The following is a 12,887-nucleotide window of genomic DNA, read 5'->3' as shown; positions in this document are numbered from 1 at the left end:
CTGGTCGACGATCGTCGACAAGACCGACCCGCTGATCAAGATTCCGTCGACCGACCCGGTCGACGACAGCTCTCAGTAGAATCAAACCCAAACTGCAGAGAACGTCGTCGACCGCAACCGGACCGATCTCCTTACAGACGCACAGGAAACCTTGTGCGCACGAATGCGGTCGACCGGGCCGGTCGACCGCCACCCTGACAACCTGAATCCTGAGCTTATCTCTTCAGTACATTACCTCACGAAGTGCATCCGCATATGAGCTCATGTCTGTGAGAATGACAAGAACATGCTTCCCATACTCGTAAGTCAAATATTCACAACCGAACGATTACGAACCGGCTAGCTAGAGCTTTCGTGCTGATAACGTGTTGTAATCTTGTTATTATATCTATATACATCATATATCATAAGTAAGAATCGAACATGAAATGTAAATGTAAATAGACAAGAGAAGAGATAGGGAGAAAGTGATCATCTTATTTTATTCATCTTTATTTCTCCATCAATTACATTTTGTCTTCCATGGATTACATTATATAGATGTGGAAGAGAATACTAAAAGTCACAAGTAGGTGAAGAGTCTTCTTCTAGTAATGTCCACATTCATTGTATTTATATTTACAACAATAGAATGGGTAAACTTTATGGTATTTAAAAAGTGATATTTAGCCCCAAACATAAGACTTGGAGAAGCTAATAGCAGTTTATGTCATTTGAGTGAATAATGAGAGTTGAAAGACCTAATAGAAATTTCAATCATGTAAGGGACTATTTTTAAAAATATTAATTATTAAGGGAGCAAGTTTGAAAATGCCTTTTAATTTAATATTTTCTATCTAGACCAAAATTTGGCCAATTTTCCATTACACCGTAGGAAATTTGAAATACTTCATCTCTCTCTCCTCTTCTTCTTTTTTTTTTGGTGAAGTCTCTTCTCTTCTTTAAACTAGAGGAAATTAATTTATAGAAAACCCTCCTAATGTTTATAAAAATGACAATTTCTCATGAAGTTTTAAAACAAACGTTGTTTTTTCCCTTCTTTTGTTTGTACTAGTATAGTGCACATGCTTTACACGTGGGCATACTTGTGAAATAATTAGTAATATCTTTTTTTATCAAAATGGAAATAAAAATTTTGTAGCTAATATTAATAAATGTGATATTTCGGTAGCTATTATTTTAATAAATCTTAAATACTTTTTTACATGGCACTTGGTTGTTGCTAGGAAGTTCAGACAAAAAGCCTAAACCTGATGCTCGCAATGCCCATTAATCCTCAAGTTCAATATTTTTAAGTTAAAAATATAATGATAGCTACACTACTTCACTTATATTATTTCTCCATTACAAAAGAGAAATTTTAGTATATAATGATAGCTACACTACTTCACTTATATTATTTCTCCATTACAAAAGAGAAATTTTAGTGTCCTACAGTTACAAAGAGACATACTACTTCACTTATATTATTTCTCCATTACAAAAGAGAAATTTTAGTGTCCTACAGTTACAAAGAGACATATGCATTATTGAAAGATGCACTTTATGCTATCAATGATTTAAAAAAAATCTTTTATCCATTGTATCGTCAACAATGTTAGTTTGACTTGAAGGGTTCATGCACCTTCCGATAAATATAATATTAATATGTTTAATTATGTAAAATTAAATTTTTTTTGTAGATTTTATTTGTAATTTGTTTAATATTATTATAAATTTTATTTTATGAACTATTATTTTATATGTTATATTATTATTTATCAATGTATGTTTTTTATTTGTGGTAAAACAATCATATTATATAGTCTATATATGTGTATGTGTATATAATCATCAAATTTATATACACTCAATTTTATACAACTAACACACAAATTTAAAAATAATTGCAAAAGAAGAAAACAGATGAGGGAAGAATCTTGAATTGAGTAACTTATGCTTTGACTTTCATAATAAAAACCTTGTGCATTAAAATTCCTAATAAAAGATTTATGCATTGAATTAATGCTAGTGGATGAGGGATAAGAGATCATTAATTAAGTGAATTGAGGAATTATCTAGTGGATGAGGGATAAGAGATCATTAATTAAGTGAATTGAGGAATTATCAAACATAGGAATTATAAATATTAAGAGGGGCAAAAAAGAGATCATTAATTAAGTGAATTGAGGAATTATCAAACATAGGAATTATAAATATTAAGAGGGGCAAAAATAGGAAGCCAAAAGTTTTGACACTCATATTCTCTTTTATAAGTAGTATAGATATAGATATAGATTGTTATTATTATTATTTTGTTGTTGTTTTTTTTTTGGGGGGGTGCATATATACCCCTCAAATCTTCTACATTTGCAAAATTATCCTCCAATCATGGTATTTGCAAAATTACCCTCTAATTCTCTCACATTGAACTTTTTTCCCTATTCTTTCACCAATTGTTGTTTTTAAATGCAAAATTGTTGCAAACCTATTGGAAACTATTGAGAATTTTAACATATATTGTTTTAAAAACAATATTCTTAAGTTGGAACATCAGAAAGATCCAATATGCTAGTTTTGAAGGCCAATTTTGCAAAGATTGAAGATTTGAGGTTGTTATACATGCAAAAACTCTCTTTTTTGTCAATCAGGTTTACTTACATGATCACGCGAAAACCCAAATTCACTTTCTTGAGGGAAAGTTAAAGAAACAAGCAGTCTATTCTTGAACAAATTGCATAACAACTTCTCAAACGGAAAATTTTGGGGTGGGGGGGGGGGGGTGAGGGGATGGGCTGAGGTTGGGTTGAAAGAACTGGCCATGCAAAGACATAAAGAAATCGCGTTACACACACTTGTATAGATGAAGAAAAGCCGATGTCTTCACTATCAATCTATTTCTTTCATTTTCACTAATTTAGTAGTCATCTTGTACCTCTTATTTCCTTTTCTTTCATTTTACTAAAATTAATTGTCCATCTCGTATCCAGTTATCTCCTTATACGCACACATGCAATTATTTGCTAGTTACAAGGCTCGATTTTCACACCACCAACCTTCATATGCTCACAGTGGCCTACGAAATCTGATGTCAATTGACGAGGCACGGTATCACATCTCAATTTAACAAAATTGAGATTGTTCTTGAAGTAGAAAGTAGAGTGAAGTACACGTAGACCCCATGTATTATTTTAACGTGCCACTTATTAGCTTTTAAGTTTGACATTAACAGATATATCCGTGATGTATATACTGTTAGAGCATCTCCAAGAGCTTCCTAAGGAGGCTCCTAAGGGTGATGTGGCAAGGAAAAAGCTCCTAAAGTGCTCCAACAAACTCTCAAACACGCTCCTAAGTCCTAGTTGAAGGGGTGGGCCGTGTGGCCCACCATGGAGCTCCTAAGAGCTCCTCACAAATTTGTGAAGCACTCGTGAGCTCCTAAGGATGGGGCCCGCTAAAAATTATTTTTTATTAGATTTGTTGTTTTAAAATATATTATAAAATGTTATTTTTAGGAGAATTGATTTTTTTAAATAATATTTACGCTCCTAGGAGTTTGTTGGGATATATTTTTCCTAATAATGAGCTCCTAAGTGGGCCCATGCTTGAGAGCACTCCAACAAAAGCTCCTTACTAGAAGATTAGTTGGAGATGCTCTTAGTACTGTGGGATTTGTTATCAGACAGTCGTTATTATGGATTTATACACATACATTAACTGTTGGTGCTAGGAACTAGGTAAATACGCTACCGGGTCGGGTCTTGGACCACGAAGGGCAGGACCTGAACATCCCATTTCAGACCCGGCCCCTACCGGCAACCCATCGAGCTTCGGCTCGACTCGTGACGCACCCAAGCCCACAGATTCATCAACCATGGGATTCTAGATTTCACTGAAATAATTTTCGCTCCCCCAACTTTTTTGATCTTTCAGTTGATTTGCATTGTTTTTCCATCTGTGCCTTCTGTTCACTGAAAATAAATCGCTTTAAAAAAATAATAATAATAAGTGGGTCAAATTTGATCCGAACCAAATAAAACAAATTGATCTGAAACAAACAGAGCAAATTGTGCCAAGGAGGTGGGCTTCACACCTTAATCATCAACAGAGCACATGTGCTTCTACATCGTTCCTTTTTGTAGAACACCAAGAAGTTGGTTTACCGAGGAAATTAATCATCCATTTAGGACTTGACAGCCATATAAACGGGTCATTTCGGAGGGAATTGGACGGCGTTTGCCACCTGGAATTTTCGATGGTTACATCATCCTCTAACTTACCCAAACAAACAAGATAATTGCTTGAAAGCACGTAGCCTGCTAGTGACAGTAACTTCCAAGCTAAACAGACTCTTATATTAGTATTTCCTAATAAGGGTGCTAAATCATATCTCTACCCGAAGAAATATCTATAACCGTTTTCGTTAGGATACAGATATGATTGTTCAAACCTATAACTGATAGGATATAGTCACGGATATGGTTTTGTCGTTGAATATCCATATTCATATCCGAAATATCCGAATACATATTAGCCATACTCTTACGATAATTTCGATTCTTAGATTATGGATTTGTGTTTAATTTTAATGATCAATATGTCTAATCTTAACTTTTCAGTTATAGTGAACATATTAATGAACTCTTTTGTATCACATGACTATGTTTTTCTCAATACTCTCTACTTTTCTCATATCTGTTTTGTATCTTTATGCATATCCGCTTATATATTCGCATGTACATCCGTAACCGTATCCGATTTTAGTAGATGTGGTTATAAATTTTCTTTACCAATGTATAATTGTATTCGTATCTATATCTGAGATGAGTAAGCAAATATGAAAATGATAAGCATCATATCAGAGCCGTATCCGGACCGAATGCATCCTTATTTCCTAATCTTCAAACAGACATGTTATGTTCAACCACATTGTCATCTTTACACGTGTCCTAATCCAACCGGGGTGCACGCGGTTAATTGAGAATCCTAAATCGCAAATCACGATAATAAAGAACTCTAACCAGGTTCATCCAACCAACTAAAGCTGTTGGGAATCAACCAAACAACATGTGAATTTAGGCTAAATAAATATATCAATTAACAAAATATTACGGGAGGAGTGCTAAATAAATATATCAATTAACAAAATAAATATATCAGTTGCATGTGCAAGAATTTATCAGTGACAAGCTCGAATCGACAAGCCGCCGTCCATGTCCTGATGCCCCCACTCGATCTTCACAACAAGAGAGATCCTCTTTATCAATAAATTGTATTTAAAGTGGATTTTTGTTAAGCTTCACAATGCACATTTGAGATGACTTGTGTCATAACTAAATCTAAATATCCACAAAATGAGCCATATGTATTGAATATGAGTTTTTAATGGTATTTTTGGGGTTTTATTAAAACTTTTAACTAGGAGGTGATTGATCGGAGGAAAAAAAACCCCACTCTAAACGTGATTTTCATGTAATCCCGCTACTTTTAAGGCCGTTTTTAGAACGGAAAAAAACCCTAACATTTATTTTTAATAAAATCATTCGTTAAATTAACACTAATCCGCTATCAATTAATCATCAATTAAACCCGCATCTTCACCATCAAACAGGGTTATCGAATGAGTGGTTTAGAGCGGGTTTTGGGTGGACACGTTTATGCACATTTGCACATTTATGACCCATTTAACAATTGCTAAATATGTCACTTCTCACCTACCCATTTATTAAATGGGTGGTCCACTTTTTTCACGGGGTTTTTTTCATAATTTTTAAACGTTGAGGATGTCTTTTGTAAATTCTAAATTTGCATCGGGTTGATGGTAATTTTTAGATTTTATGTGTCATTTGTAGGTTTTAAAATCTTAGGATGATTTTTGTAATTCTAAACCCTCGAGGGTGTTTTTCGTATTTTAAAAGTTTTTTGCAAATTCCAAGTTTACAGGGGGATACTAATAATACTTCATGTGTTATTTTTAGTTTTTGAAACTTTAGGGTTGTTTTTGTAATTCTAAACCCTTCATGGTGTTTTTCTCATTTTCTAAAAGGTGTAATTTGCAAATTTTTAACCTATTGGAAATTTCATGGTTTCTCGTGTGAGTTGTGAGGTTAGAATTTTTTGAGAGTCTTTCGTAATTTTAACTATTGAGGATTTTTTCTATAATTTTCAAACCTTAAGCGTTTTTTTGCAAATATTAAAATTTTAAGGGCATGCTGGTAATTTCTAGATTTTAAGTGTGTTGGTTGTTGGTTTACCATTAGGATATTTTATGTAAATATTTTTTGTAATTGTTGAAACTTTGAATGTGTTTTCGAAAGAAAATCTATCTAAATAGGCAAATTAAAGTGTAATAACATGCACATTTACGATCCATTTATATTTAATATAATCAATACTTAATTCATTTATGTCTCATTTAACTAAATAGAGAAATTTAAATGGATCAAAGAGGAGGTGAGTATAAGTCAGCAAATGACAGTGGCTCAATTTTGTCATCCCTACCAAGGAAGCGTCCTTTGGCAGCTTGCAGTCCTCGTGGTTTCCATTCTTGCATACGGACACCAACAGAAAGCTTACGCATTTCGAGCGTTTTGTGGATAACGAAAGACCCAAGCTTTTCGTCTTATATACAATTATGCCATTCAATGGATTTGAGGGAGAACGAACGAACAATCAAGTCGGCCCGAAACGAAGTGTTCATGTTCAAGCCTTTTGGTTTTGGCTTGGACGCACTAGACAAGACACTGGTTATTTTGATGCAAAAGAAATTATATTTAAAAATTGATGAAAGCATGATGCGGATTAATATAACAATGAAAGAGAGAGGGAAAATTTTAGACCAAGTAAAAGAAAGAGGAACATGGATTTTAGAGAATCGAGAGATTGTTTGGTCTGTTCAGTTTGTAACTTTTACAGATCTTATAAATCTACTCCTCAATACTTAAAGAAGAATCCAAAGAATTACTGTTCATGCCACATTATCAACAGTAAAAATCAAATCTGGTCCTCTGCACTCAAAGCACTGTTCATTCTATAGTTTTTACTGTAGCTTAAACAGTATATCAAATATGCTCCTCCATACTTGAAATTACTATTTATGCTATAGTATTTATTGTGTCATAAACAGTAAAGTAAATAAAATGTATTAAAACTTGTATATTTTTTTAAGTATAGAGGAGTAGATATGAGTTCTAAATTAAATGTATTAAAACTTGGATCATTCTTTAAGTATAAATGAGTATATATGATTTTTAAATTAAATATATTAAATATTAGATCTTTTTTTAAGTATAGAGGAGTAGATATGATTTCTAATTTTAAACCTACAATAATTAAATTAAATATATTAAAACTCAGAGACACAAGTTTAAAGTGCAGTGCTCAAAATAATGGGGAGCCGTACTTTGCTCGGATGCACACTAGTCTCAATAATTCTAAAACCGTACGGACGGGGTGCCATGGGTTTAATCAGATTGATTAAGGCCTAAATTTGGACGTCCTGAAGAGGGTACAATCGTAAATAACACAAACACTCGGGTGGTTTCCCTGAAAGAGATGAGTCCGACTTTAAGCCCACTTTAATCCTCGGGCCCGTCGCGGTCTGGACCTTCGGCGCCCAAATCCTTAACGGCGGCCACAGCAGCCACAGCAAATCCAGCCCATAAATTCTTGACACGTGCAGAACTTACAATGGCACCGCACGCTGTAGATAACGCGTGAGAAACCCCAGACTTTTGTCTTTTTGCAGGATGACGACATCCAAGAGCTTAAAACAGTGCAAAAAAATCGACTATAAATAAGAAGGGGATACGGAGCTGGGTCTCCATCAGATGTCATCTGTTGCTTATAGCTCCTCTTTGTATTATTCGCGTGAATCGTTCGTAATATTATTCGGTGACCGACAAAATGTGCGGTGGTGCAATAATCTCCGACCTCATCGCGTTCAAGGGAGCTAGAAATCTCACTCAGAGTGACCTCTGGTCTTCGGAGTTCGAGAGCCTCTCCGATTCATTTGGGTCCGATGAGCCACTCAAGCCTTACAATCAACAAGGTAAATAGACCAGATTCTTCATTTGAAATATGCTTTGGATAGGATTGAAGAAACTGTTAATGGGTTTTTTTTGGGTGTTAAACATCTTAATCAAAGTACAATGCTCGTCTAAAAATGGGTAACGAGAGCTAAATTGGTCTCTTCGTAGTCTTGACTGGTGCGCTGCTGATGTAACGCGATATCAAAGTACAAGATGGAGAACTGGCGTCTTTAGAAATTATGATTTAGATGTGTTAGACGATTTGATTTATAGTTCCGTTTCTTATATAGGACGGGGGTACATAGACGACAAGCTCCTATCCGCGACCTGTCGACATCGACGAACGAAGGGCCAAAAGCGCGTATAACTAACTACCCGAGAATCGGCCGTCCATGGGGCAAAATGGTGGCCAGAGATACGCGATCCCGTAAGGGCGTCCGTTGTCTTGGCTGCGGGACGTAAGCACCTGGCGAGGAGGCTGCTTGGCCTACGACGCCGCGGCCGCCCGCGAGATAGAACCGAAAGCCAAGCTACTTCGGCGATCCTCCCGGAGGCGGAGCTCACGTTTTCCTGTGCAGGATCGGGCGCCAAGCGGCGGAAGAAACGCGTCGGAGTCGGAGGCGTCGTGTCGGATCCGGCGACGCGGGGGTGCGGAATGAGGTTTCGTTGAGGGGATGCGATCTCGAGATTGGAGACGCTGTTGGGGCTGGAACACGAGACAGCGGGGTCGTCGTTTGAGGATTTCGGGATCTGTGATGGGCGGTGTTGATCTATTTAAACGTACGGCTTGGATTAATTAGAGCTTGAGTAAATGAAGGTTGTAAATACTTAATAAGTTAGTACGTGGTTAGGTCGGTGGGCTTGGTTGGGCTTTGGGCCGTTTGTAAATTATTGTGTGTAATTGGACGGTGTAAATGTAGTAGACGTTGCACGCGTGGACGCGTGTACCGTGCTCTTTTGTTGAGTATATTTAATGTTTTTATTTACATATAAGACTGGCAGTTATTATTTTGGGCTTTGTTACCAGGATAAAAAATATGGACATGTGATGTGTCTCCCTCCTATTACATAATGATCCGACTATCATTAATGATGACCAATTCATTATACAATAAGAGGTGGACACATCATATGTCTCCCTGTTGGTCCTATATTTTGGGTTCTTGAAGAATTTTTCTATTATTTTATTATTTGGTTAGGGGTAAATTTCTCGCTGCTCTGCTTTAACTATTAGCACTTGTCAATCTTTAGATTGTTATTTTTATAATGTAAGTTACAGACAAATGTACAGCTGAGGATGGGTTATATGAAATTTACACTTTTGGTTTCGGATCCTTACTCATCCTTTGAACTATCATTTGCATATCATAAATCAATTACTTTTAAAAAAAACCACGAAGCGATAAACAAGAAAGTGATAACTGGTTATTGAAAGTGATAATTTAGAAGGTACAAATGGATGAATTTAATAATTTAGGGGCCTAGTAGCGATGGAAAATAGTTCAAGATTATTAAAAAACAAAATTTATAGCTTAGCACAAACAAATTTAAATTTCGGGTGCCTTGTGCAAACCCTCTTGAACTTTAAAGATTAGAGAAACCTTCTCAAACTTAGTAGAGTTTGCTTGCTTGAACTAAATGAGGTTTACGTGTAGTTATAATTGATAAGCAATAGTAAATTGAACATGTCACGTTACCTTTTTTTCCCCACTTCAAGAAAGAACCTTACTTATTTGCAAGAAAAAAGAAAGGACCCTTCTTAAAACATCCGAGTTTGTTGAGAAAGTTACGGAAAATGAGGGTTAACCCCACATAACCCCCCAGATCTTTGGGGAATATTTCCTACAACCCCTCTATACTATGTTTATCTCACTTAACCCTCCTGAACTTTTAGAGCGTCCTGCACAACCCACATGAGCTTTAACATTTTTCTCCCCTACGCATACTTTGCAAATAACTACAATGCTGTCGAGAGAGAGAGAGAGAACCCCCAAAGTTGGCAATTATCGCTTACAGGTAAATAACCCCTTCCCTGTATTTTGGATTTTTTTTCCCTCTCAAGAAATTTTTATTTACAAATTACACGCACAGAGGTCCTGTAAAAAAAGTTGGAAGTGCAATGGGATTTTTTCGAGATAGCCTAAAGTTCAGGAAATCACGTAAGACAAACAAAAGCTTTAGGGGGTTTGGGGGGTTTTGTGAAATTAACCCAAAACTGAATTTGAGATGAGAGACAAATTAATTTGTTTCTCTTCCCACGTTACACCAACCAAAAAGTAATTCTAAAGAAACCTTCGACACTCCACTTCTCTTTCTATAATCACTAAAACAAATATTTGTAATGAAAAGTACTTTCGTTTCACTGTCACGTCTCAATTTTTAATGAGGATTTACCTTTTTCTAAAAAGAAAATTCCCTTCTCATCCAGACCCCATGAAACAATATGAAGAGTGAACAGATCGTAGATTAATACATTCATATAATGACAACCACTTATAGTCCATGGGGGTATATTTGCAATTAAATCCAATATAATTACACAATCGGATGATTATTATCTTGTGCAAGCTGTTCATAAATAATGTATAAACTGAGGTGACAAGAGTTTATAGTTAATCTGCACGGAGGACCTTCATTCAATCTGAAAACAAAGATGTCAAATTATTATGAATTAGAAGCTTGAACACAAAATATGTTATCATGCTAATTCCTATATTTGAATCTAATAATATACAAAAATGAAGAAGAATTTACCCCAAATCTCTTCTTAAGAGCATGAAGAAACTCTTCAGGGTCACCCTTAGTTGCCGTATAGGCATCAATCTTGTTCAACTCCTTAGAAAAAAAAGAGAGGATATAATGCACTGCTGAGCTACATAACACCATAACTTGCAAGACAAATGCACAGAATATGAACTATTCCCTCTAAAATTTTAGCCAAGAGTCGGTTGCTTTTATGTCACGGTATCTATTTTTGGATTTGAGTAAGATCCATGTGTTCAGTATACATGGGCTCCCTCTTGTTAATGTTTCAGCTTCATTTCGTGCTACGTCGACATAAATGGATTCAATTGCCAAGAAAACTAGGAGCACCGTAAATTAATTTTTGTCATCATCAAAAGCATTATTCCATCAAAATTAAATCGAGTGATGAAATACTAATACCCATATTTTGCAAGGCTGACTACAAATTATACGTAACCCTACTGCAATCACCAACTAAATACACATTCCTTAACCAAAGACACTATTAATTGACAGGATAACCTCATAGACCAAATCATGGAATGAACAAGTAAACTGCAATCATTTTCCAAGCGAGAAAAGAGCAAAACATCCAAGTAGGAATGGTTTGGGTTAAGGCAATCAGTGCATCAAACATAAACCTGAAAGAAAATGCTCCTGAATTTCATTATACAAAAAAAATTAATTCTAGAATTTCGATACGACTCCATACTTACCTCTGTCCATTTTGCCAGCCTGGGCCTGCCTTTGGTGATGTCATAGTTCTTTAACGCTTGAAAGCCGCACTGGAACCTTTCAATAAATGGAGCATACGCAATATCCACCTAAAAACAGCAACAAAATGATTATATGTCAATAAAGATCAAAGGATAGCATCTTTTTGATGAAATAAACTGATAGTCCTGATGCTGGAAGCAATACCCTGTAGCCGATAACATAAGACAAGATAATCATTTGTATTGTACATATTAAGGGGAAATGGAGGCTGGTGTATTCTTCCATACTCTTGACTAGTGTGTTGAGGCACGCAACTAGGTCCCTGTAGTCTTGATGATAATATACCCAGATCACAAGATTCACAACGAGATGGCCTACATGTGTGCCACGTCAACAACACACCAGTCGAGATGTGAGGGACACACCAACCTCTATTTTGGTCGTGCATTGATCCTATCTTAATTATCTTTAGGTTAGGTAATTGCCTGATAAAGAAAAGATTAATAACCAAATAACGTAAAGAACAGACTATTCAAAAATTTCCATTAGCCATAAGCAACTGGGCAAACAAAGTGATAGAACTATTAAATACTGTCATCATAAATATCTTGAAATTTTCATAAGCATTGATCTTCCATCACAAGCAGGAACCTCGTATTTAAACAAAGATGTATTGTTATGTATTCCAATTAATCAAAGTCTAAACATGAAGCATGATGGTAGGCATGCACAGTTGTGCACATCTTTATTCATCTTGTATGTATATTGGAACATATATATTTAGAACAAATTTTTGATATAAACCCATTTCAACTTTTTATTTTACAAACCGACCAACTTTTTTTTTATTTAGCGGAATCGACCCACTTCTCGGCCACGTCAGCAGCGTGGCCGAGAAGCGGGTCGATTTTTTTTTAATCTCATCACTAAATAGTCGGGGTTGGCAACCCCGACTATTTTTTCAGTAGAAAAAATAGTCGGGGTTGGCAACCCCGACTATTTAGTGATGAGATTAAAAAAAAATCGACCCGCTTCTCGGCCACGCTGCTGACGTGGCCGAGAAGTGGGTCGATTCCGCTAAATAAAAAGAGGGTCGGTCGATTCCGGTAAAAAAAAATGGGAATGGGTTTAAATCAAAATTTTGTTCTATATATTTATCTAAAATTTAGTTCATGGTTGCATAAAATAGAGATATGTGATTGCTTCTCACGGAAAGCATCCTACGAACATGACTAGAGGAATCGGTCCAAAATTAGCCAACCTTGGAACAAACACTTCATTCTTTCAAACTTTGTTAACAAAATGGGCGCATACCAAATCCCTTGCATCAGACTCTTCAGAAAGAAGAACATTGCAAGAAGTGGGTTTTCATTAAAAAGACATGGCCATATGACTTTAATTGTAGATACACCCCAT

The 12,887-nt window shown here is 35.7% G+C and overlaps 1 protein-coding gene across 2 annotated transcripts in view; it reads right to left on the bottom strand.

Annotated features, from left to right (window-relative positions):
- Positions 10,367-12,887, bottom strand: part of LOC109842915 (protein IN2-1 homolog B-like) — a 4,227-nt gene continuing 1,706 nt past the window's right edge. Inside the window, exons 8-10 of one of the 2 annotated variants that reach the window (XM_020411833.1) lie at positions 11,471-11,578; positions 10,764-10,844; positions 10,367-10,650 (exon numbers count right to left, since the gene is read on the bottom strand). In XM_020411833.1, coding sequence (XP_020267422.1) covers positions 10,642-10,650; positions 10,764-10,844; positions 11,471-11,578 — 198 coding nt within the window. In that variant the 3' untranslated portion in view covers positions 10,367-10,641. The remainder of the gene's footprint in view (positions 10,651-10,763; positions 10,845-11,470; positions 11,579-12,887) is intronic. The other variant, XM_020411832.1, reaches the window with a different exon arrangement.

The sequence above is a fragment of the Asparagus officinalis genome, chromosome 5, assembly GCF_001876935.1.
Source record: "Asparagus officinalis chromosome 5, Aspof.V1, whole genome shotgun sequence".
Lineage (NCBI taxonomy): Eukaryota > Viridiplantae > Streptophyta > Magnoliopsida > Asparagales > Asparagaceae > Asparagus > Asparagus officinalis.
Note: the sequence above shows the minus strand (reverse complement) of the source record. Positions and strands in the feature narration are given on the sequence as shown.